Source organism: Pelobates fuscus, chromosome 9, assembly GCF_036172605.1.
Source record: "Pelobates fuscus isolate aPelFus1 chromosome 9, aPelFus1.pri, whole genome shotgun sequence".
NCBI classification, from domain to species: domain Eukaryota; kingdom Metazoa; phylum Chordata; class Amphibia; order Anura; family Pelobatidae; genus Pelobates; species Pelobates fuscus.
In genome coordinates this window covers 46697524-46724134 of record NC_086325.1, presented here as the reverse complement: position 1 = coordinate 46724134, position 26611 = coordinate 46697524, and the positions used below count along the sequence as shown (strand labels likewise).

General features: G+C 38.0%; 1 protein-coding gene across 1 annotated transcript; it reads right to left on the bottom strand.

Moving 5' to 3' along the window:
• Positions 1 to 26611, bottom strand: CYSLTR1 (cysteinyl leukotriene receptor 1). The gene is made up of 2 exons (XM_063433354.1): positions 26518 to 26611; positions 1 to 1650 (listed from the first exon to the last, which is right to left on the bottom strand). The coding sequence occupies exon 2, from the start codon at positions 1618 to 1620 to the stop codon at positions 595 to 597; it is 1026 nt and encodes a 341-aa protein (XP_063289424.1). The 5' UTR covers positions 1621 to 1650; positions 26518 to 26611; the 3' UTR covers positions 1 to 594.

The window sequence follows — 26611 nt, the reverse complement described above, 5'->3', positions numbered from 1 at the left end:
ATTAATACTACTAGAGACATTGGCTAATAAATTAATACTACTAGACAATAACATATACATTGATATTCTTTGATTTTAATTCTATTCCAAATTGTTTTTATGGGATAAAAAAACAGGTCCATATTAAAGTGTGATTGCTTGCTCTAAGGCTAAAATCGCTAAAATAGGTTGAAAAAAAAATGGCTCTGGGATTATTTTTCACGAATTATAACCATTCATTTAATTATTTAAAAGTGACCAGAAACAGAATTTTTGTTGGATTTATGGAATCACACATAGTACCTCCTGTTCAAAAAAGTATACTATATCAACTAATAAAAAATATATTAAAATACAAGTTTGCCTGGAAGGTTTTTCATTATTATATTAACCTTGTTTTCCTCAATCCTTTGAGAGTCTCTGCTCATTATATTCTAGAACAATATTCTTCAAACCTTGTAATACCAAGAAAGAATAGAGTCTGCTCTGCTGTTGCCGTTTATACATTGATGGCTGATACCTCAAGATGAGCATTCACCAAGGAAATAAAGCCTATAACGGGCAGTCTGTTTTAATGGTTGTGCCCCAAACCCAAGACAATCAAGTATTGCCATCTCAGCTTTCATTACTGTCCTGCTTTTCAAGTTGATTAAACACTTCAGATTTCTCTTGTAAACTTCCTGACTTCTTCCTTTTGTAATCTTGCGCCATACTTGTTACAGATTGTTTCCGGAAAGTAGATAGTCTCCTCCGAAAGTTTTCTCCTGAAAAGAAGTAGAGCAAAGGATCAAAGCAACAATTGGAGGCTGCAAGGGCCAGTGTTATGACCACACTCTTTTGGGCTGACAACTTTTCTTCACAACTCTTATTTTCCCTAATGGAATGCAGGTGTATCGTACGTTGGAGGTGATATGGCATAAAACTCAGAAAGAAAACGGTCATAACAATGATAATCATCCGAACAGCCTTCTTACGGGAAGAGTGATGTTTCTTCATAGAATTCTGTAGCAATGTTCTTATAATCATGGTATAGCAAATCACAATTATTGTAAATGGAATGATAAACCCGATAATCAAGGAGACGTAGTTTAGTGCAAGCAAATTTTTTGCATTCTGTGGAGGCTCAAAACATTTTGTCTTGTTGTCATCTGGATCGGTGTGAGAGCCTGTCATTAGAAATGGCGAACTTGTAGCCGTGACAAAAATCCATATTCCAACACAAGCCCACTTGGCTTTTTTCACGGACACCAGTTTAAGGTTTTGAACTGGAAACACTATTGCAAGAAATCGTGTGACGCTCATTGCTGTCAAAATGAAAATGCTGCAATACAAGTTGACGTAAAAAACATAGGAGCACATCCGGCACATAAAATCTCCAAAGAACCATTTTCCATTGTTGACATAATAGATCACTCGGAAAGGAAGAGTTAGGATGAAAAGCAGATCTGAGATGGCAAGGTTTAGCATATAAATGTGGAAGGCTGTTCTTTGACTGTAGGTCTTCAGAAGAACAAACAAAGCAAAACTATTCCCAATAAGTCCAAACAGTGTGAACATAGAATAGGCTGTAGAATAGACTTTGTTCCGGAACTCATTGATACTGCAGATTAAATCAAGTGGATTGTCTGTTGCATTCAACATCGTGTCTTCTTTAGGGTTTATATTTCAAACCTTCAAAAAGAAAAAAAAAATAACTTGATTAAATATAAACTATTTAAATATTAACTGACTAATTTAGTTAAGCTAACTTACATGAAAATAATGACTGTTAAGTGACATTTGAAAGCATTGACGGCAATATGATGAAACTGGTGGTATTATTATCAGGTTAGTTCTGCTTTACAGCATTTATGAAGAATGAGTGATGGCCAGTCTGTTCTCGTTCTCTTTCTTACCTAACACACTAGTTAGCCACCATGGTTACACAATCAAATGTCATTATAGCATGTTTCTATCTCTCTATTATTCTATCCATCTCTCTCTCTCTCTCTCTTTGTCTAGCTAGTGGTGTATTTAGTTTAACTCTCAGACTCTAAATTGATTTGCCTATCTATGTCCCATCTGTCTGTGATGGAACTAGATTTACGTAATTTTAAGCTTTTTGGACCCGAGATTAAAGTAATACTGGATGAAGGCATGTTTAAAAATTAATTGATCATTTTTTTTGCCATGTATAAATTACCATGCTAGTGATCATACATTATTTGTAGTGGACGTCTTCCGATGGTTTGCATACCCCTCTTCTGTTTATATTACAAAGGTTCATTCCCATAAATGATGTTGCTAGCTACTATCTACCCACTATGATTATCTACTAATACTATGCAATCTGATGAAAGGAACTCTATAGGAATACTACATTATAATATTCATGTCCCTACTTGTAGGCAGGCCTATTCTCACCTGTGCAAAAATAAAAAAGCTAAAAATATAAAGTTTTACTTGGGACTGCGCAGCTCAGCTGCTCAACTCTCCTCTGTGGTGACATTCTGTCATCAAACTAATATGGTGACCAGGGGTAATAGGACCAAGCTCATGTATGCCTTTCTTACATGGGGTAAACTGTACCCTTTGATATGGTAATTCTTTTTTTTACTTATTTAATATTTTATTCTTTTTCTTATTATATAAAACATATACAGCATAATATGCATTACCATTTTCTCATATTGCAATTACGTGATAAAAAAATTCAAGTGTATACATATCTAACATACAAAACATTGACTTTACATTAACAAAGATAAACAAAAAGTCCAGACTGAGGGCTCTTTTGAGTCAGATTAGATTTTAATTTAGTAATTTTACATTCCTATTATAGCATCTAGCTATCTTTATATCAAATGTAAGCAGGGTTTATCTATAGACTAATTTTCCTGTATGATATCTAGCCAGTTTTTCAAAGTACTTGGTTCTTTAACTATCCCTATCTCCATTTTCAACTGATAGATTAATTGTGATTTTACTTCCTCCCATATTGGGATTTCTCTGGCTTTCCATTTCCTAGCAATTGATATTTTAGCTGCTAACAGTGTATGGACTATCAGGACAACATATTGATCCAAATTCTGAGACATATATAGTTGTAACAGAAATAACTGTGGTTTCCTGTCGACCTTAATTCCTGTCCATGATTCAATATTCATAGTTACCATATCCCAAAATCTTTTTATCTCACCACATTCCCACCATATATGTAGCATTCCTGCCTTATGTTCCCCGCAGCGCCAGCATTTATCCGATGCATCCGGGTACATTTTAGCAAGTTTATCTGGCGTTAAATACCATCTATTCATGATTTTGTATTGGAGTTCCACTAAGTTCAGACAGTGTACATTTTTTATGGTCAAATTCAGTGCTTTCATCCAGTCATCGTAACTTATGTCATTGTCTATTTCCTTCTCCCATTTTGATATCACTAGGCCAATAATTTCTTCCGGGTCAGTTCCGATTAAATTAAAACACTTTGAGACTAACTTTTTAATAATAGTATGGTCTTTTAATAATTGTTCCAGTATTAAATGTTTCGCTGAATAATTTTTTATTAAGTGCTCTTTAAGATACCCCTTAATTCTCATATAGGTAAATATCTCTTTAGCTTGTAGCTTATATTCGTCTGTTAAAGTATTAAAATCTTTTATCTTACCATTATCTATTATATTGTTGATTTTGTTAACCCCTGCATTGATCCAGCTCTGGATGTTTAGATCCATTATATTTTTTTGCAGCTGTCTAAAATCAATGCTAGTAAGCAGTTTGTCTTGTAAGTCTAGATCTTTTCTTAATTTATACCATATGGGGATTAAATTGTTTAGGATCAAGCCCTTATCATAATTACCCTGTCTAAGGTTTTTTCTATGGTCTGTCTTCCAGAAAAGAGAATATATATCCTCCTTTATTTCATCGTTAAGTAGACTCTGTTCCATTTTAAACCAAATTTGTTCTTTTGCTAAATCGGATTGGGTTATTATTGCTTGTGCTATGTTACAAACTCTCCAAGTATGATTTAATTGTGGGATTCCCAGTCCACCCGATTTTATCTTTAATTTTGAATGGTTTCTACTTAATCTAGGACGTTTTTGACCCCAAATAAATTTATTAATAATTGATTGTGCTAAAGATAGCCAGCTTTCTGAACAGTAAAGGGGTAGCATGCGGAAGAGATACACCCACTTTGGGTATATATAGAATTTTATAATATTTATTCTCCCCCACCATGATACTTCAATTCCCTTCCAATTATTCAGGGTTTTTGCTGTATCTTTCATTAGCCTTAAAAATTTTTGTTCCATCATATTATTCGGTTCATTAGTAATTTCTATGCCCAAAACTTCCATGGTTTTTTTTTCACAATTAAATCCGAATTTGTCAAATAACTTTTGTTTAATATTCAACGTGAGATTGAATGAAAGTGCTGTAGACTTGCTTAAGTTTAATTTATATCCTGAATAGAATGAATATTCCTCTATGGAATCCATGACCTTTTCCATGGATTTCACGGGGTTTCTCAGAGTAAGTACCACATCGTCTGCATACATTGTAAGCTTTAATGATTCCTTCTCTAGTTCTATTCCTTTTATAGAGTCATCCGCTCTGATTTTGTGTGCTAATGGTTCAAGACTAATCAGGTATAATAGTGGGGACAGGGGACAACCCTGTCTTGTTCCATTTGTTAACTGGAACCATTCGGAAGAAAATCCGCTTCCCACTACCCTAGCCGTTGGAGTTGTATATAAAGCCATGATAGCCCTGGTGATATTACCTTGAATTCCGAAGCCAGATAGGGCTTTCTCCAGAAACTCCCACCTTACCCTGTCAAAGGCCTTTTCGGCATCTAATGACAGGGCAAGGAGGGGGATCTTGTGTCTGGTTGCCAAATCTGCCACATCTATCAATCTCCTAATATTAGAAGTTGGGGCTCTACTGGATATAAACCCCACCTGGTCTTGATGAATAATACTAGTTATTACGTTAGATAACCTGTCTGCTAGAACAGAAGAGTAGATTTTAATATCGCTGTTAAGTAATGAAATAGGTCTATAATTTATTACTAATTCCAAATTTTTCCCAGGCTTTGGAATTGGAACTATGTGGGCTTTTAACAATTCGCTGGGGATATTTCCGTATGACATAAAGTCATTAAATAGTTTGGTAAGAGGTTCTATTATATTACCCCTAAAGGTTCTATAAAAGCAGTTACTAAACCCGTCAGGTCCTGGTGCTTTTTTTTATTTTAATTTTTTAATTGCAGATTCTACTTCATTTTGCAAGACAGGTTCATTTAATACTTCCAATTGAGCCTCTGTTATACACGGGAGTTTGAGTTCTGTAAAGAATTTGGAAATATCATCAGTACTGTTTCCCCCGGGTAGATTATATAGTTCTGCGTAATATTTTTGAAATGCGTTACCGATCTTCTCTGGCGACAGGACTACTTCTTCTCCGTTTATTTTTATTTTAGAAATAATTTTTTTAATTTTTTCCTTTTTTAATCTATTTGTTAGTAGTTTATCCGCTTTATTCCCTTTATAATACCAGTTTCTTCTTAAACGTTCTAACGCAAGGTTGGATTTGTTTATCAATATATTATTAATACTCTCCTTTATTTTTTTTAATTCTTTACTTATTTCAAACGATATTTTTTTTTTATTCTGTTTTTCCAATCTATCATGATCTATATAAAGTTGTGCCAAGTTTTGTAAGTTTCTTTTTTTTTCCTCTGTGCCCATTTTTATAAAGCTTCCCCTGATTGTACATTTAAACGCACACCAGAGCGTAGATAAGGAGATCTCAGAATTATTATTTTCTCTGAAATAGTCTTCTATAGCCTTTTGTATTGTGTCCACATTTTTTTTTTTTTTTAACAAATATTCATTCAATCTCCAGTTAGATCTAGTTTTGGCAAATTCTTTGATTTCCAAAATTAGAGCATTATGATCTGACCATGGGATATTGGTGATCAGAATTTTCTTGACCCTTCTAACGATATTTATTTCTGTCAATATGTAATCTATTCTTGAATATACCTGATGCGGGAAGGAAAAACAAGTATAATCCCTTTCCATAGGATGCCATACGCGCCAAATATCCATAAGACCTGCCTTTTTGATTACCTCGTTACATTTTTGGGAGGATTGTTCTAACTGTCTCTTGTTCTCATTTGTTTTTAATTTATTTCTGTCCATATCAGGGTCTAGTATACAGTTAAAGTCTCCCATATATATTATTTTCCCTTGTTTAATTTTTTCGACTTTATTCACCAGTTTATTTAAAAACCTTATGGGAGCTTTATTGGGGGCATATAGATTTACAATTGTGTATCTCTGATTGTTTATCTCTCCAATTATTATGAGAGTCCTTCCTTCGTCATCTGAAACTTGGTGAATTAACTTAAAATCTATCTTCGCAGAAATTATAATTGCTACTCCTCTTTTCTTGTTCTTGGGCATAGAGGATCTAAAAATATGTGGGAACTCTTTTGAGCTAAACCTATCTTTGTCATTTTTTAGCCAGTGTGACTCTTGTATTCCACATATATGTATTGACTCTTTCCTAATAAAATCGGTGAGGATAACTCTTTTCTGCGGTGTATTTAACCCCCTTACATTGAGAGATGCTATTCTAAGCATACCTTAATTCTATCTGACCCCTTTCCCCTCAGTCTGGACAACCAAAAAATAACATAACATACAAGACATTGCACCCCTACATTTAACATTAAAATAAATGGTTCCTTTCCCATAGGAGCCATAAATATCCCTGCGTTCCTTCCCCCTGTATATCAGGAGGGAAGAAATTTACAGATTAACCACCCTATATGGTTAGGTGATGGGATATACTAACAATTCTATCAAACATGTAAGAAATCTGCGAGTTACCCTGAGTTCAAGCGGAGATAATAATATGAGAAAAAAAAAAAAAAAAAAAAAAAAAACCTTTATAGGGCTACTTAGAGTTACCTCTTCCCGACCCCTATTCATGGGGAGGGGGAGGGGGAAGTCTAATGTAGACCCATACATCTATTATTTAAAGGTTTCCTGAATCCATTTTTGCAAACTCTGAACTTCTCTAAACATTTCCACTTTTTCTCCATACGTGAATCTTGATCCAACTGGGAACAACCAAATATACTTAATTCCCATTTCTCTCAATTTAACAGTGCAAGATGTGAAATTTTTTCTAGCCATTCTGGTACTTCTAGATAGGTCGTTAAATATTTTGATGGATTCATATTTAGAGTCCTGTAGGGACTTGGATCTCATTGCCCTCATAATTTCTTGTTTAAGTCTATATGAGTTTAAAGCTGCAATGACGTCTCTTGGATGCTGGGCTGGAATATTGCTTGGGTTTGGGATTCTATGTATTCTTTCCGTACAAAATTGGCTATTGTTCTGCTGGACCCCCAAAAATTTACAAAACTCTTTTAGGAATTCGTCAAGTCCTCCTGAAGTCACTTCTTCTTGGATTCCTCTTATTCTGATGTTGTTTCTCCTTGCTCTATCTTCGTTATCCGAAATCTTGGCTTCCATTAACACCATTTTTTTTTCCATCTGTATAATTCTTTCTTCATTTAAACCTTGTTGTAGTTTTATATGATCCATTTTGTCTTCCATTAGATTTATTCTGCCCATTATTTTGGCTCTCTGTTTTAAAATCCCCCATCATTAGGTGTATCTCTTTCTTTATATTTTCTAGTTGCGCTTGTAAGCATTCATTCAAGAGATCTTTTCCAATCAGGCCAGCGTCTTTACTTAGAGAGTCCGACATTTCATGCTCGGGGTTTGTTTGTATTATAGATTGCATTATGGGTTGGGCTGCTCCATTTATACTGTTTCTTCTTTCTGCCTTCTCCTTATCTTGGGGTGAGAAATAGTTTGAGAGTCTTTTTTCATTTCTTTGGTCGAGTTTTTTTTCTCTTTTGTTTCCCAGCTTAAGTTCACTTTTTTTGTTTGCCATTATTGCACTTTCTTGTATGGAGTTAATAAGAGCAGGATAGTATGTATCAAAAAGTATATATAAAAAAAAAAAAAAAAAGTTTTTTATTTGATTGTTCCGTCTTCCTTTCGCTTGATTGTGTCCGGTATCTTGAGTTCAGGGACTAGGGTCTCACGCCGTTCCACGGCTTTCAATTGTTCTCTGGCGTTTTATTCTTAAGCTCCAGTTATCTTAACAATTGTTCTTAACATCTTAACATTCAATAAGTGAACTTTAGAGCTTTTAGAGCATTTAGAAAGAAAAAAATATAATTTTATCCAATTAACCCACAGCTCTCCAGATAGCTCCAGGCCATTTACAAAATAGTAATTTTCCCTCTTGAATGTCTATTTTGAACGTGTACATGGGACTTATCGATATTCCATACTATTCCATATATTCTGTGTTATTCCATTTTTTTTTTTTTTTCCGTCTTAGCTATTTTATGGATAACGATTAAGTTAAGCACGCTTATCCAGAAGAGATAACTCTCTCAGCCAAAATTAGTTTGGAACCTTTGCACGCTCCTGTTAACGGAGTTTTCAATAATAATAATAGGTTAGACACATATCTCCAGTGGGAACGAGTCTCACAACCGGGATTAATTTGGAGCCTTTTCCACGCTCCTATTAATGGACTTTTCCTTAGGTCTATATATCAACTGAAATTAGTTTGGAACCTTTGCACAACCTTTGCACACTCCTATTGGTGGAGTTTTCAGTAAGTCTGTATATCTGTATATATCCAGTATTTATCAAGTCTACGTTCAATATGCCCGTGAAAGGGATAAAATAGTTTTCTGTTGATTATGCAGACATTATTCAGCTTGTTTATATGCTTTTTATATACTTGCAGTTAGATTGTCTTCTGCCTGTTATTTATGCCATTTTTTAGGCTTGCTGCCGTACTGGATGTTCCGAATTGCTCGTCTGTCCGTCCACCACGTGTATCTGCACGTTCGTTCCCCTTTACTGCATTGACGCTAACTTCAGTCTTCACTGTCCTGGATCTCTATGCCACCGGAGACTCTACTGTGCTATCTGGACACTGTCAGCCGCGTGTCCACTCATCCGTCGCCAGCTACCGCCAACTGCCGCCATAGACCCTCGGCCTCAGGTACCTTGCGGCTTCCTTATCTTTTTCGCGGCTTTTCCCCTCACCTTCCGCGGGACGTGACCGGCGTGCGTCGTCACGTCATCGCCCCTCCCCTCAGTTTGTGATTTGATATGGTAATTCAATACCTTTACAAGTCAGGAAAGATAACCACGTCCCCTTATCTCCATTCCTCCCTGTTCCTTCATGGCTGTGCTACTGAGCAGACATGTAAGCAGACATGGGCTATTTTTTTATCATGGTGAGCTGTGAGTGGGATCTGATGACTTTATAAGGTTTAGTTCTTATAGTTAGTTCTTATAGTTAGTTCTTATAGTTAGTTCTTATAGTTAGTTCTTATAGTTAGTTCGTTAGATTGTGGTTGTTGTTATTGTTTTTGTTAAATTGTATGTCATTATTTGTATGTTGTTTTGTCTCCGAATAAATATTTGTTAAAGTAAACGGACCAGAGTTTATACATGTATGCATACATAATATATATAGTTTGGGAATACACAAAATCCTCCACTAACGGCTACATGGAGAAGGCAAGGCTTCCTCCGCAATATCCAATCCAATGCTTCTTACAGATGATCATTGGGGACCTAATAGAAATACGCAACAAGGGCCGTGCATTCAAACTTTTTCCATAGGAACACATTGAGTCTGGCTTTTCCTATGGGGCAGCTGCATTATATTTTACTTGGTCAGTCCCAAGCAAGCATCTCTACTGGCTGTCATACTACTAAAGGAGGACTTAACACTGGAATGTAGACAAAAACTGCAATTGGAGGGTTAAAAGGATGGGAACACTGAACCTAGACCACTTCACTGAGTTACTCCAAACACCATGACCACTTAAATGTCTTGAAGTAGTTATGATGCTTGTAGCCTGCAGCATTTCAGTTTGAAAAGCTCTCCATACAGAAATATAGCCCAGTGCTCCTGGCAGTGTAACACCACCTTTTGGTTCTTCATTCCTTGGTCCTAATTTGGTCCAGTTTTCTGGTACCTTGGTTTGGTCTGTCTCTGTTTATGTTAGTTGACTATGTGTTGTCTGATATCTGTTACCAATATCTAGTAGGTGTCTGCTTCTTTAAGACCAGCTTTTATAAGACTTGCCAATAGTACATTCTATCCAATTTTTCAAGTCTCATTCTCTGACATGCAGGTTGTTTAACTCTTACAGTGCACCTGCTTGCAATCCACACAGTTATAAATTAAGTTCCAGAGAATTAAAATCGACAAATGACCAGTTAAATTGAAAGAGGAGGCTGGGAGCACTTCAGATTAGAATTATTTCTCTCTATGTTCTTTTGAGCATTTTACATGACAAATACGACACCAAAACGAGACAATCACAATACTGAATAGTTAATCTTAGCTGTAATTTAACCATTTCCCCCATACATACACCATAGTTTCCATATTTAGCAATTTAAGTTGTTATATGTTTACATTTATTCATTATACATATGTTGTATGGATTATCATATCCAGTTGTATAGTTTTAATTTTTGCATGCTGATAATCGAATGTCTTCACCTCTGAAAATATGTCTGATTTTTGTCCAACTTGACCCAGAAGATGTTTTTTAAATATGGGAATATTTCATTTTCTTAATTGTCCTTTATACACAGGATAGTACTTATCTTAACTTACAAAATGAACAAGATCTTTTCAAAATAGTTGTCCCGTTCGGATCAATAAACCCTTAATTTAATAAAATATTCAACACTTTCAGGTCGTTTATGAATGTCTCATAATGATGTGGAATGTATAATGAACTTTGACCATGTTAAGAAAATGTTCAGTCTGATTGATCTCAGTGAAATATTTTGTCCATTCTCCATATAAATAAACTTTGCTTAAACAATTTTCCAATTTCGCTCAAGCTGTTGTGTGGGATGTTACTATTAGTAATTTGAAAGAGAATTAGGTAGATTTTGTGTAATATCAATGGGATCATATGAAATATGTTGGCAAGATTGTTTATAACGCTGGGTTTTAATGAACTGGTTTTCAAAGAAATGATTTTTCAAGTTTTGACTTTTGTTTAATCGGAGTAATAAAATTGAACTGAAGTGTATAGTCATCATTGAATGAGAATGCAATGCTAGAATTCAATTTCTCTAAACAAAGATGCTGCCTCTGTTAACACCAATATCATCTGCTTATATGGATATTTTTTTGCTAGAATTGGTCTCACACTGTTTTCTAACATTTAAATATTTCTGTCACCAAAGGGTTGATAGTAAATATTTACAACAGATGTGATAAAGGGAAGCACTGACACGTTCTACTACTTATGACAAAATAAACAGATAAAAACTGCCAATATTTTGTGGAATGTTTGGACTACTCTAAAGAAAATATTAATAAATCAAACAAGCTAAACAATGTTCAAAGATTTCAAATAGTCAGCTGATCTTGTTATTTTATTTTTTAAATGACAAGTGAAGACAAATGTGTACCATGTATCTGGTTGACCCTTTATAAAAAAAAAAAAAAAAAAAAATGTCTCATTTTTTAATAATTCCCTTTATACATATGTTGTATGTATTATCATATCTATTTTTATAGTTTGACTTTTTGCATGTTATTAATCAAATGCCTTTAGCTCCGAAAAGATTTTCTAGTTGTGCCCAGTTTGACACCGATTTTTTTTTTTTATTCTTTATTTTAGCTGTGCATGAAATAACATTCATATGTCAACAACGCAAACAACAGCATTTGCAAACAGTTGAAAAAACACATATTGGTTAACTGTTGTACAGCATTCAGATTAAACGCACATTTTTTTGGTTTATAAGACAAGCTAAGTACAGGACCGATGATGTTTTAGCATAGTAGTAACAAACTGTCCTCGTAGACAAATGGTTACTAACACCATCATCACTGTGAGCAAACCTTCACTGTGAGCAAACCCTAGCCAGCCATAACAGATTTTGGATTGCATGAAATGACGGTAAGGAGTTGAGTCACTTGGGCTTGACTCTGTTTTGCATTTCAAACTACTTATGGCTAATTCTACTTTTTTTTTTAAGATCATTGAGCTGGTTAAGAAATGGTTTAATGTCTCCAGAGAATTTTACAAAGCATATCATTCTGCACCTTTTTATTAGCTAGAAGATTGTGTAGATTAGCATAGAAACTTTGAAATAATTTCCAGGTCTGCTCAGAAGCTTAACATGGGTCTTGAGCCTACCCTTTCTCCATTAGTGTGCTCTTTGATCTGACTAAATATTCAATCACAATAAACTTGTGATTTCAATAGATTGGGGGACTGGGCGCTAAAATGGTAGATTAAATTTAACGTAGAGAAATGCAAAGTTATGCACTTCGGAGTCAAGAATGCACAAGCAACTTACACACACAAGAAGGATTTGGTAATTGTTATAGACAACAAATTAGGCAGCAATATGCAATGTCAATATGCAGTTGCTGAGGCCAGTAAGGTTTTGTCATGTATAAAAAGGGGCATAAATTCTCAGGATGAAAATATAATTTTGCCTCTTTATAAATTGCTGGTAAGACCACACCTTGAATATGCTGTGCAATTGTGGGCACCTGTTCTAAAGAAGGATATCATGGCACTAGAAAAAGTGCAAAGACAAGCTGCTCAATTGATAAAAGAAATGGAGCATTTTAGTTACGAAAAAGGTTGAAAAAAATTAAAATATCTTTATTTTGGAAAAAATGGTGCCTCAGAGGGGATATGATTACATTATACAAATATATTCGGGGCCAGTACAAACCATTATCTGAAAATCTATTCATATACAAAGGACACAGGGTCACACATTTAGGCTGGAAGAAATTAGATTTCAGCTAAGGCAAATAAATGTTTTTTACTGGAAAAGCAATAAGGATATGGAATTCTCTGGCTGAAGAGGTGGTTTTATCAGAGTCCATACAGATGTTTAAACTGCAATTGGATAAATATTTGCAAAAACATAACATACAGGGATATCATTTCAAATTAGTGGGGTAATAGCTGCTTGATCCAAGGAGACATCTGACTGCTATTTTGGGGTCAAGAATGATTTTTTTCCTAGTTGGTTGCAAAATTGGAAGCGCTTCAAACTGGGTTTTTTGCCTTCTTTTGGATCAACAGCAAAAACATATGTGAGGAAGGCTGAACTTGATGGACGCAAATAGTATTATAGATTTGGAATTTGTCATCTTTTTCAAAAACAATTTACCTTTTTAGTGAAATATGTATTTATTTGTAGCATTAATTAATGGTGATACATTTCTTGTGAACTGCTATTTTGTCTAGTTTTATCTGTTTTGGGAAAATTGATCACTTCTTTACTTAACAACCACTGTGGGCAAGTTGACAAGAGTTCTGTGGCCAGAAGTGTCAAAAATGTAACATAACAGTTTACTAGAACACAGAGGGAAAGGTCCTATCCTGGCTCTGCCCTGCCTTGTATATAAAACAAGGCTGGACCATGTGTGTTCCTCTTCCGGGTGCATTAGCACAGTTTAGACTTCACACCATGCACTGTAAGTGGAATGAGTGGGGACTGAAAGCCATATTGTCAATATGAAGTTAAGCTCATCCTCTCTCCACTCCCAGTGCATGTTGCATGCTTTGAGCTGCACTTACAGTCCTGGCAGGGAAGCATTTGCTACATTTTGTCTTGGCTATGCTACAATCAGACTCAGTGACATTATTTTTAAGTCATAGAGCAGTTAAGGAAGTGGAGGGAGGTGTGGGGGGTTGGTAAGCCAGAGAATGGCTGGCGACTGAGCAGAGTGTATGGAATTGGACAGACAGGGATGGGGAAAACAGCGGATGGGGTTTCCATAGATAAACAATGGGGGCTGAGGGGTGGACAGACAGATACGAGTTTGAGGTAAAAAGACAAACAAGGGAATCTAGTGTGGAGAGACTCACATGATTGTAGGAGGGAAATGGGCAAAAACCCAAGGTGGAAAGTGGTGAAAAGAGACACACAAAGGGGCAAGGGGGGAGACACTGCAACTTTAAGGCCAAAATTCACAATCCATCTGAAACAAAGCCACTTCATTTCTACACTGAAACTTTAATGTAAGGACTGACATTTGGAAGATACTCCACCAGATTTATTTCAGCTGTGGTACTGCATTTTTAATTTACTATAATAATGCTACTATTTAGACATATTGTTTACTACTGTAATATTTTGTATTTGCAGTTACATGTAGTTATTAATATTTTGGCTGGTACAATTTGGTTGGCATATAATAGCAAATGTCTACTCTGCTTTACCACTCGCCTCTCCCCCCACCCACTGTTTGTCCCTCCTAGTTGCAATTTCTGCCATATAACTGTATCTCTATTCTTAGGCGCAATTCCACAATCCATCTGAAACAAAGCCACTACATTTCTACTAAGCACCACCCACATCCTTTTAACTATATTGTATGCTCTTTCAGCTGTTTGACATCACCTCCTCATTCCCTTAACATGTTACTAGTTACTGCATACAAAGAACCTCCTGTAGTTCATGAAGTATGTTTGTTCGCACACTCCCGAAATGCTAGCGGCCTAAATGATTATAGCCCATTCGCATAGTACGCTAGTTCGTACTCTCCCGAAATCCCAGTAGATTGTGGTTAAAATCAAGCGGTTTGTCATTCGCATACCCAAACATCAGTCGAGACTTGATGAAGGGTACAACAGGAATGTTTTATTATGGCCAGATGGCCCACTTATATTCACAGACGCCCAGCATGGGGTCTCCAGCAGTAACATAGCAAAACACTCCCACAACCCACCCAGGAGTCTGTCTCTGTGAGAGATAATTGAGTGTACTTTGCTTAAACTCAGTGGCGTACATACCAGGGTCGCAGGGGTCACGGCTGCGACCGGGCCCGGCCCACCAGGGGGCCCGGCCGCCCCTGTGACCTGGTATGTACGCAATGGGCCAGCCTCTTCTCCTGGGGGGCCCAGGAGCCGGCCACATCCGGGCCCCCCGAGGCTGGCCCTGGTTACACCCGGCGGGCAGTCAGGCTGGCGCGCGAGGGAGCACTCTCCCCTGAGTGCTTCCTCTTCAGCTCCCTCGCGCACCGCACTGATACCAGAGCCGGAAGCGCCGGTATCAGTACGCGGCGCGCGAGGGAGCTGAAGAGGAAGCACTCAGGGGAGAGTGCTCCCTCGCGCGCCAGCCTGACTGCCCGCCGGGTGACCGGCCCCCCAGGAGCCCAGCAGCACCACTGGACCCCAGGGAATCCCCTCAGCACTCCAAAAGGTAAGGAGGCTGGGGGGATTAAATAAATAAATAAAAAATGTGTTAGTGTGTGTGTTAGTGTGTGTGTGTGATAGTGTTACTCTGAGTGTTAGTGTGTGACTGTGAGTGTTAGTGTGTGACTGTGAGTGTTAGTGTGTGACTGTGAGTGTTAGTGTGTGACTGTGAGTGTTAGTGTGTGACTCTGAGTGTTAGTGTGTGACTCTGAGTGTTAGTGTGTGACTGTGAGTGTTAGTGTGTGACTGTTAGTGTGTGACTGTGACTGTTAGTGTGTGACTGTGAGTGTTAGTGTGTGACTGTGAGTGTTAGTGTGTGACTGTGAGTGTTAGTGTGTGACTGTTAGTGTGTGACTGTGACTGTTAGTGTGTGACTGTGAGTGTTAGTGTGTGACTGTGAGTGTTAGTGTGTGACTGTGAGTGTTAGTGTGTGACTGTGAGTGTTAGTGTGTGACTGTGAGTGTTAGTGTGTGACTGTGAGTGTTAGTGTGTGACTGTGAGTGTTAGTGTGTGACTGAGTGTTAGTGTGTGACTGAGTGTTAGTGTGTGACTGAGTGTTAGTGTGTGACTGAGTGTTAGTGTGACTGAGTGTTAGTGTGTGACTGAGTGTTAGTGTGTGACTGAGTGTTAGTGTGACTGAGTGTTAGTGTGACTGAGTGTTAGTGTGACTGAGTGTTAGTGTGACTGAGTGTTAGTGTGACTGAGTGTTAGTGTGACTGAGTGTTAGTGTGAGTGTCAGTGAGTGTGTGTCTGCTAGTGAGTGTCAGTGAGTGTGTTACTGTGTGTGTTACTGAGAGTGTTTGTGTTAATGAGTCTGTTTGATGTCTGTTAGTGAGTGTGTTTGTCAGTCAGTGTATGTTTTGTAAGTGAGTGTGTATGTATGTCTGTCGCTGAGTGTGTCTCTGTCAGTAAATGTGTGTGTCTGTTAGCTAGTGTGTATGCGTCTGTTCGTGAGAGTGTGTGTGTCTTCAGCACTTACCTTTCTCCAGCGCCGGACTCCCTTGGCGCTGGGGATCCCTCCGCCGCTCAGCTCCGAATGCGCATGCACGGCAAGAGCCGTGCGCGCATTCAAACCGCCCATAGGAAAGCATTACTCAATGCTTTCCTATGGACGTTGTGTCTTAGAATCGCAGAAGCTCCTCTAGCGGCTGTCAGTGAGACAGCCGCTAGAGGCTGGATTAACCCTCAGTGAAACATAGCAGTTTCTCTGAAACTGCTATGCTTTTAGCTGCAGGGTTAAAACTAGAGGGACCTGACACCCAGACCACTTCATTGAGCTGATGTGATCTGGGTGTCTGTAGTGGTCCTTTAACCCCTTAAGGACACATGACATGTGTGACATGTCATGATTCCCCTTTATTACAGAAGTTTGGTCCTTAAGGGGTTAAGTGTGTGTGCATCTGCATGCACTGGTGTACATACCGCGGTCGCAGGGGTCGCAACCCTGCGACCAGGTGCCCGCCGCCATGTGTTGCGGCCCCGGCTTGCGCAGAGTAAGCGTGCGGGGGGGGCCCACGGAGCAATTTTCGCACCGGGGCCCCATAGGTCATGTGTACGCCACTGCTTAAACTGTCTCCCAGACACTAGAGGTACAAAATATAAAACATAAAATACCGCAAAATACATATAACATACATAGGAACCCCCACAAATATTATATCCCTGGATAGCCTGGATCTGAGCGCCCAACATATCCAAATAGCGCTCAGATCCCACAAACATTTGGGTGAAGTTTTCACCGACCGCACAGGTGGCGTCTGCCCAAATTAGTTACAGAGAATCAGTGGTAGTGGTCAATCACCTTCGGGAGTTCCAAACCAAAAGTTGAACGGTTCCCCTGGCTCATAGGTAGTTGTTCGTGCGAACCATCCCATCGAACAGCACTCTCCTGGAAATGAGCCAGGGGGTGGTCAGTGTTCGGTAGATCAATCTACCGAATGCAGGGAAAATAACTGGGACAAAGCAATATGGGGTTTTATCACAGTGCAGTTATACTATTAATTATTTCTGCCATCACTTCCAAATTTCTCTGCTACCTCTTGTCCCATCTCCCCATTTTAATTTTTAGATTTTAAGCTCATGGGCAGGGCACTTTACTTTTTGTATTGTTTATATTGTATTGTCTTTTTCCCAAATGTACAGCACTGTTGGCACTTTATAAAGTAATAAATAAAGGTAAGGGACAGAGATATAAGTGTGGGAGATGATGGGTGAAAGTAAAGAAGTGGGAACACATAAGTAGTGAGGCACAAATAATGGGGAGAGATGAAGAGGCAGACACAATCGGGGGAGATATAGGGGTAGGAGATCAAATGCAAAGTGACATACAAGTGAGAGACAGAAAGGGAAACAAGACACAGATTATGTTATATCAATCAAAAAGAATTGGCTTTGGTTCTCAGGAAAATAGTTTTCACAAACCACTTGAAAATGATTTTTAAAAAAATGTACCTACAGCCGTTTTACTTTTTTTTAATTTGATGTCAAAGGAGATGTTCTGTTCTGGGTGTCTTAGATACTATGCATGTCTCTGACCCTGTTGGACAACTGTATTCAAGTTTTCTAAATTGTGTTTTAACTTTGGGAGAAAAATCTAAAGGGACACTGTAGGCACCCAGACCACTTCTGCCCATTGGAGTGGTCTGGGTGCCAACTCCCACTACTCTTAACCCTGCAAGTGTAATTATTGCAGTTTTTTTCATAAACTGCAATAATTACCTTGCAGGGTTAACTCCACCTCTAGTGGCTGTCTACTAGACAGCCAATAGAGGGCACTTCCGTGTCCCTAGCACAGGAAACCTGTGCTTTCCTATGGAGAGCTCTAATGCGCATGCGTGGCATTGCCGCGCATGCACATAAGGTTTCCTCAGCCGGCGGGCGGGATCAGTCTCGCCCACCGGCTGAAGGAATCACTGGGAGAAACTAACGCCGAGGGACATCGGAGGGGTCTCAGGTAAGTGACCTGAAGGGGTTTTCACTAAATAGAAGAAAAAAGAGCAATGAGGCTGCATGACATGATCTATGCACCAAGACCACTTTATTAAACTAAAGTGTTTTTTATGCTTAAACTGACCAGTTAGACATTGGACAATTACCCATTCTGCTTGCTTGTTTTTGATGCATCTAGTCAATATAATCATTTATAGTAGCTGGCTGAGCAACCTGCAAAATATTGTTCAGAAAACTGCAGAGTGATTAGTTATAAATAAGAACAATGTATGTTGGATCATTTGGATTTAATATGTAACCACTTAAATAAAACAAGTTACTTTTTAGAGAGATTTTCATCTAGGCGTGTGCAATTTCCCTTGTGCTGAGTTGCAAAAGATGTTGCTGTACATTCTGAATTCTGAATTCACATAGTGTGCTACCAATGTCTCTGATAAGATCAATGTTTAAATTGAGCAATTCAAAATGTGTTTACAATGTTTGCTTATGAACAGCAAACATATTTTTAGGCATATTGTCATTCTAGGTCTGATTAGAAAGATGCTTAGAAATTTGTGAATATTAAGGGGGTACTCAAAACACCACAATCACTATAGCTTATTGAAATGGTTCTGACATGAATACAATCTTTGGGTGTTATTTCACTTTTTTTTTCCAAATTATTTTGGCCCAGTTTAAAAAAACTGAGGCTCTCCCAGTATTCAAAGATTGCAGAGGCTCTCCTTCCAAAGCCACCCTTTAGGCAAAACATTTGACAGCTTTATATGGGTAATGCATTAACTAAAAGGCAGCAGCGTACATACCACAGTCGCAGGGGTCCCAGCTGCGACCGGGCCCGTCACTCCAGGGGGACCGGCCGCCCTGCAGACCCCCAAACCGGGTACCAGCTGCCACATTTTGTGGCCCCGGCCCGTGCAGCAAACCGCCGGAGATGCGTGTGAAGGGGTCCATCAGGTGGCCCATGCTGTCAGGGCCGCCCGATGGGGGCCTGGTCTGCACTGGGTGCTCTAACAGCGCGACCGGGCCCCCTGTGATTACATCATCGCTGCTGGGAGGAAGTGACTCCCCGGTCACTCCTCCCAGCATACAGAGAGCCCGCGCGGGAGGAAGCAGGAAGGAGGAGGGAGTCAGAGTGGGAACTCTGACTCCCATCCTCTGACTCCCATCAGGCTGAGCCCCCACTGGACCCCAGGGAAAGTAACAAAAGGTAGAAAGAATTTTGTGTATGTGTGTGTGTCTCTGTATGTGTCTGTGTCTCTGTATGTGTGTGTGTGTCTCTGTATGTGTGTCTCTGTATGTGTGTGTGTGTGTCTGTGTCTCTGTATGTGTGTGTCTCTGTATGTGTATGTCTGTGTGTGTGTGTGTGTATGTGTGTATGCATGTGTATGTATGTGTGTGTCTGTAGGTATGTGTGTATGTATGTGTCTGTCGGGAGGGTGTCTGTCTGTGTGTATGTGTTTGTGTCTATGTATGTGTCAGGGGCCCACGGGCCTGGGGAGAGAGGAGAGGGAAGGGGAGAGAGGTGAGGGGCGAGAGGGGGGGGGGGGGGGAGGCCCACAGAGCAGTTTAGCACTGGGGCCCCATGGATTGTGTGTACGCCACTGCTATGGTTGTCTAAGTAGCAGCAGAGAGTTTATATGTGAGAAACTGCTCAAAATATTTAACACAAAAAAAAAGCAAAATTTTTTAAAACCAAAACGCTACAATGAGCTGCAGAGGATATGGTTCTTAGAATATCCTTATTAATGACTTTAAATTGCATCTACCATAAAAATATGACAAAACAGCTTTTAAAAGAACAAAGGAGAGCATCTGTATATTATAACAAACAAACAAAAAGCTAAAAACATCTAACTTAAAACGTGACAGCTTTTTTCTAAATGATGTACCGAAAATCTATAAAATAAATGTATTAACAGATGTATCTGCCTCCATCAGAGATTAGACCAAAGTTATCTTACATTACATCGTGCACCGGATACTATAAGGTTAATTTACTTTGTAGCCAACTAATGTTGAACTTGAAAATATGAGACAATATAAGTCAATAAAATGTAACCAAAGTCAATTCATGTGGTTTCTCAGCATTCCTCTCAATTTGAGCAATCTGAAAGGCAAAACTTCCCTCTAACAGATCTGCAGATAAAGCAAAGGAGGAAGCTCTGCCATATCAAACTAATGACAATGCTTCTTACTTTTATGTCTTAAGGTAAATAGTAAACAATTCGCTAATCACTGTACATATTCTAAAGAACTGGTCTTGGCGTTATCTCGCGTTTATCAAGGTCCCTTTAGAATATGTGATTCAGATGACAGTCACTGTCGAATAAGAAACGTGTGAAATTTTAAGTAGAACAAGCATGCTGTCCTTTCTTTGACAGCAGGAAGAGGAGCGAATGGATGCTTACTTTGCCAAAAGCAGAGCAAGAGCAATATACCTTATGTTGAACATATTTTCATCTATATGCTTACTGGTGATTTGTAAGAACAATTAATAATTTATATCTCATGACACGTGTGAAGCCAATCATGTAATCCACACATTCGAAAATGTAAATTTAAAAGTCAATGAAATCCATAATTTAGCAACTCTTAAGCCTTCTTCCCTAAACTACATAACTTTCCAACAATTTCAATGGTTTAACACCGAACTGTTTCATACTTAGTGATAATTTGCACTGAACACAATTTTGTATAAAAGGGACACTATAGTCACCGGAACAACTACAGCTTATGGTATTTATTTTGGTGAGTAGGACCATTCCCTTCAGGCTTTTTGCAGTAAACAATGTATTTTCGGAGAAAACAGCCTAGGGATACCTCTACTGGCCACTCCTCAGATGGCTGCTAGAGGTGCTTCCTGGGGCACTGCTGCACAGTGTGACTGCCTCTGCATGGAGACACGGAACTTTCCTTTAAATCAATTCATCTCTATGAGGAGGTACTGATTGGCCAGGGCTGTGTTTGGCTTGTGCTGGCTCTGCCTCTGATTTGACTACTTGACAATCTCAGCCAATCCAATCACTGCTACTGATGATTTCAGCCAAGGAGGCAGATCAGGGGCAGAGCCAGCACACACAGGCTAAAATAAAGGTAAGATTTTACAATATTTAAGGGGGAAAGGGGGGTAGGGGATAGGGGGAAAGATGGTGCTTCTAACCCTGAATTCAGAAATAAGTTTGTGTTTCTGAACCTATAGTGTTCCTTTAAATAACAGAACTAAGCAGCTCAGTTATTAGAAATGAAACCAGCTAGTTTTTAATAATTGCCTTACTGACTTCTGACTTAAATTGATCTTTTTGTGAAAGAATGAACTCACTGATTTTGAAACTGCCTGAGCATGAGGTGTGGATAAATGAGAGACCAGTTTTTAGGATCTCTGACCCAGCACCACTAGATATTTGTATAGCTTGATTTGATAGTGTTTAGTAAAAGAAAGCATTTGAGCCGACATCTGGAACTGATGTGAAATGTCAAAAGTTGTAGCTGAATAGATATACACAACTCATATATGAAATGCAGGTGCATATTCTAAATATTAAGAGCTTTTAAATAAGAATCAGATTTCCAACCATAGCTAGTATGATTCTGGGTGATACGTTAATATATATAGGAAAAATCAACTCTTCCATATTGCTGTTAAAGGGACATTCTACAGTCCTAAAGCATTTCAACACGCTTAGTGTTTTAAGGGTAAAAGAGATGCTAAGCAGTAGAACCTCTCCAACTTAATGTAAGTCCCTTCTGGCAAAGGGACTGTCCCTACAGTCTCTGCAACATACACACTGCCTTTTTATCTACCTTATTACTCAGACAGCTTCGAAAGGGGCTTTCTGGTCCTGTCCTACAATCTTTGCTTGGCAAAGTTACAGTGACTTCCCACTCTGCATTAAGACGCTCGAGGCTCTCTACAGAGACGCGCTAATTCAATGCATTTCTATAAGGGCATGATGATTAGAGCACACTAGCCTATGGGAATGCATTAAAGTAGCCGAGATCATCAGTAATTGTGATATCAGCCATAGGAGAAGTGGCAGTGGTAATGATAATTTAATCATTTTATGGAGTGCTTAATCTAAACAGCAGATGAATCACTAACTCTAGGAACAAATGCTTATTTTCCTTACACTAGAGCAGGAGTAGGCAACCTTTGGTGCTCCAGATGTTTTGGACTACATCTACATTGATGCTTTGCCAGCATTATGGCTATAAGAGCATTCTGGGCGATGTAGTCCACAACATCTGGGGTGCTGAAGGTTAACTACTCCTGAACTATTGTGGACCCTTAACAAGAGGCCCAATTTTCTATTAACAATTCAAAAAAAGTACAATTTTCAAAAGAAATTAGAACGTTTATGAATTGGTTTAGGAACAACAAGTGAACATTTTCACAGGGATGCAGCAGTCTGATGCTTCCCTATGAGAAGCATGCTATGGGGCGATCCCGCAATTCGAATGGTTTATTTGCAGCCTTTGCTGCGCATGTGCCATTTTATGTCCGAGAGGAAGGGAGACTGCGATTACGGTGGAGGAATATGCCTTTAATTTTACAGCTATCTACTAATCACAACTAATTGCTCATTGAATAATCTCCCTAGGGGAGATCCACTACAAAGCAAACCTTCATTACTCTACATGGATACATTATAGTAATTCATTAACATGGACTAATTTCTATTATCTAATGCACAATTTTTATATCCCTCCCTGCTGTATCCTCGAAGATATCTCTAATAAGCAAGAGAGTTTTGTCTCCAGAGAGAAACAGTCATTAATCTATTTTTTAAGTAGTATCATTGCATCTGCCAAGTCTTAGATAAATTATCTAAATTATCCATGCTAATAAAAGAACGTCTCAAAATTTATATGAAACTAATGATTTTTATATTCTTTAAAATTTTGTATTTATTCCAGATAATCCTCAAAATAATATATATATATATATATATATATATATATATATATATATATATATATATATATATATATCTTTATTTCTGCATCTTAAATTGCATCAACCGGAGATCACAGAGTGGACCATCGTAGCGGGGAGCTGGGAACACTAACTCTTGGTGTACGTCACCTTGATCTCAGTCCAACTAACTCATTGATTTACAGAGATGTGATTTAAAGTGAATTGTCAAAGTCAGCTATGCTTTGAGTCTGGCTACTCTGACCCTAAATCTGAAATTCACTTTATTTCATTTTAAATTCTCATGTAAATAATCATGTTAGTGTTTCATAGTATGAGAATTTCCAGGATCAAGTCATAAGAGTAGATCAGTCACCATGAATATGAAAAAGTATATATCTCCTGGTTGGCTGCTTCACATTTTTTCGTTTTACACTTCAGAATCACCGTATGGAATCTGTAAACAAACTTTCACATGATATGTATCTATTTCACTCAGATTTCTGGAACTGGCTTGCTGAACTCACAGGGTTATCCATTTAAGGGATAATTGGCAGGAGTACAATGTGAATTTTAAATTTAAGGGGAAAGTAGCCAAACTGGAATAATTCTCCAAGTCAGCTATGCTTTCAGTTCCGACACTCTGGCCTTAAAATTTAAATGGAGTTTGAGTTTCCAGCAATTTTCCCTTTAGTGAATAATAATCCACTTTGAATTACCAATAATTCTCTGTTTTGTGTATAACCTTGTTAGGGACGGTTTCTTTAACCCCTTAAGGACCAAACTTCTGGAATAAAATGGAGTCATGACACGTCACACATGTCATGTGTCCTTAAGGGGTTAAAGACCATTTGTGTCCACAGGGAAATCCTAACTATCCCAACTGAAATATTGACCAAGCACGTTTCATACATCCCTCTCCTAAGTCATTCCACTAATGGCTTTTTGGCTGGTTCTCTTGTGCGCAGGAGAAGTATATAAAACAAAACTTTGAAAGTAAACAGGCAGATTAGCACAACATATGTAAATACTGTCAAACATATTCTTTAATGTTATTCTTTCCAGGTGTCTTTCCTGATATATGCTGCATAGGCTCTAACACTGTTCTTGTGAATTTGAACGGAAAGTTTAGTGGCACGGTATCACAGAATGGAAATGAAATACTGCAGAGTCTCGAGTCTTTCATAACAAAGGCTCAGGAAACTGTTAACCATGTTGAAGTATACATTCCGTTCATAGATCTTCAATTTACTCATAAATCTCAATATTAATCGAAGCAAAACAGGTATGCTTCTGGGGGCAAATGTTTTATTGAAAGTTTTATTGATTTTTTTATTCAGAGTCTGCTTTTCAATGTAAGCAGTGTCTTTTCAGACAAAAGACAGTGTTTACATTGGTGGCTAGTAACCTCTAGTGACAGTCACTCAGACGGCCTCTAGAGGTGCTTCCAGGGTCAGTGCTGCACAGTGTGCACCTACGTCAATGCTTACAATAATTTTATGCATCTCTATGAGGGGAAGTTGATTGGCACAGCATGGTGTTTAGCCGTGGATGCACAATAGTCTCCCAGTGCTTTTCTATGTGGTAGAATTGAATTGGCTGAGATGGTCAAGACTGATGATCTCAGCCATGGAGGTGGGACAAACCACAGTGCCACCAGCATGGTGTGTTAAAAAAGGTGAGTAGAAACACGTTTCCAATATGATTGGAGGGGGCCAGGTCACCTAAACATACACACTCAGTGTAACAGACACACACACACACTGATTTGATACACACTCACTGACAGACATACTCACTGACAAACACAACCATACACTCACTGACAGACCTACACACACTCTGACAGACACAAACACACTCACTGATAACAAGGTTAATTTATAAAAGTGTCAATTTCTATTGCAATCTGATTTTTTTGTAAAACAAAAAAGAGGACACACTCTTCACACATAAAGCACTCAGTCAAGCTAAAATGCTCTGTATGTGAAGTGGTCTTTTTAGGAAACATTGTAGTCCACTTTGCTCGGGGTGTGATTACTTGTACTTAAGGCTTGCTATATCAATTATAAAACTGTATCTATTGTATATTCTAGAAGAACAAAATCATAAACCATAACCAACCTTAAGTTGTTTTTTGGGTTGTAGTGACAGTTCAACTTTAATTAAACGTTCAACGTTATTGAGCACCCTAGATCCCTATTTTATTAATGTATTTGTTAACATCTGAATTATTTTTAACTCTGAATCTTGAGATTTTTGCAACAATTCAAGTTATGCAGCAAATGTAAAAAAAAAAAAAAAAAAAAAAGCCTTAATGATTGCTGTCCATCACTAAGCTTCCTGTTGAGTTAGACAGAACTCTGAGAGTTCTTTAATATAATTCTGCATAGCTATCTGATAACAGTGAGTGGTACATGGCTTGACACAAATACAATAGACTTCTGCAGTATATTGGTGTTTTTTCAATAAATACATTGAAAACCGAATTGCAAATTTAGGCTACAATCACAATTTGATAATTTTAGCCTTTTTTTTTCCAATCTGGGTTTAAATTCACTCTAAATTAGTGCTCAGTGAGTAAACTCGATTGTGATTCAGAGATTTACATTTCACAGTCTACTTGACCAAATGAATATATTAAACCTCATGCCTCCATTTCTGCTTGCATTATTTTCCTAATCTACATTGATCTACTTAAAGTTGTTGCTAATGTCGAAATTCTATAATGTTCTTCAATTTCCTTATTCTAAAGTTCTCATCATTGATCACTGGTTTTCTTCTGAACAAATGAACGAAAAAAAAAAAAAAACTCTGTAAACATTGAATCATTTAACTTTTGGAAAATCCAGAAATTCTAAATTATTCAAACAGTTATAAAAAAATAAATAAATTACAATCCCCCTTTTTAATATCAAAGCATTGTATTTAAATTTCCAAATTCAGATATCAGCAGCAAAACATTGCTATTACTATAAGGAAATCTTATAGCTAGTACTTTATCAATAGACATTTCTTTCTCTTTGATTAAAAGATCAAATTATATACCATGTGCTCCATTCACTAAACAGTGATTTGTGGTGAGTTTACATCTTAATTGCAATATTTGGGGAGGGAGGGGATCCAATTCTTTCTTTCTTTTTTTCTTCCAATTTGACTATTCTGGTCAACTTTATTGGCTGTTTCTGTCCCTGTAGATAAAGCATTTCCTCTTATCTGGAGTAGTGAATGCCTTTTAGAGGTTACTGGTTATTATTATTTTTTTAACATGTTCACTAAATGTTACTTCAATGCAGCTTGCCTTGCACACACACAAAAGCTAAACAGCTTAATCACGTTTTGAAAATAATAAACAAAATAATGAATGATGACTTACCATTTAATTCCTTGCAGAATTCCTTAAATTGTTCTGGTGTTATTGACGTTATCCGTGGAGTAAATGAAGAAGCTGGTATAAGCAAACCTTTAGT

What these genes read in the sequence shown, in the direction of transcription:
- CYSLTR1 (XM_063433354.1), bottom strand. Translation starts at nt 1,620, where the DNA reads ATGTTGAATGCAACAGACAATCCACTTGATTTAATCTGCAGTATCAAT.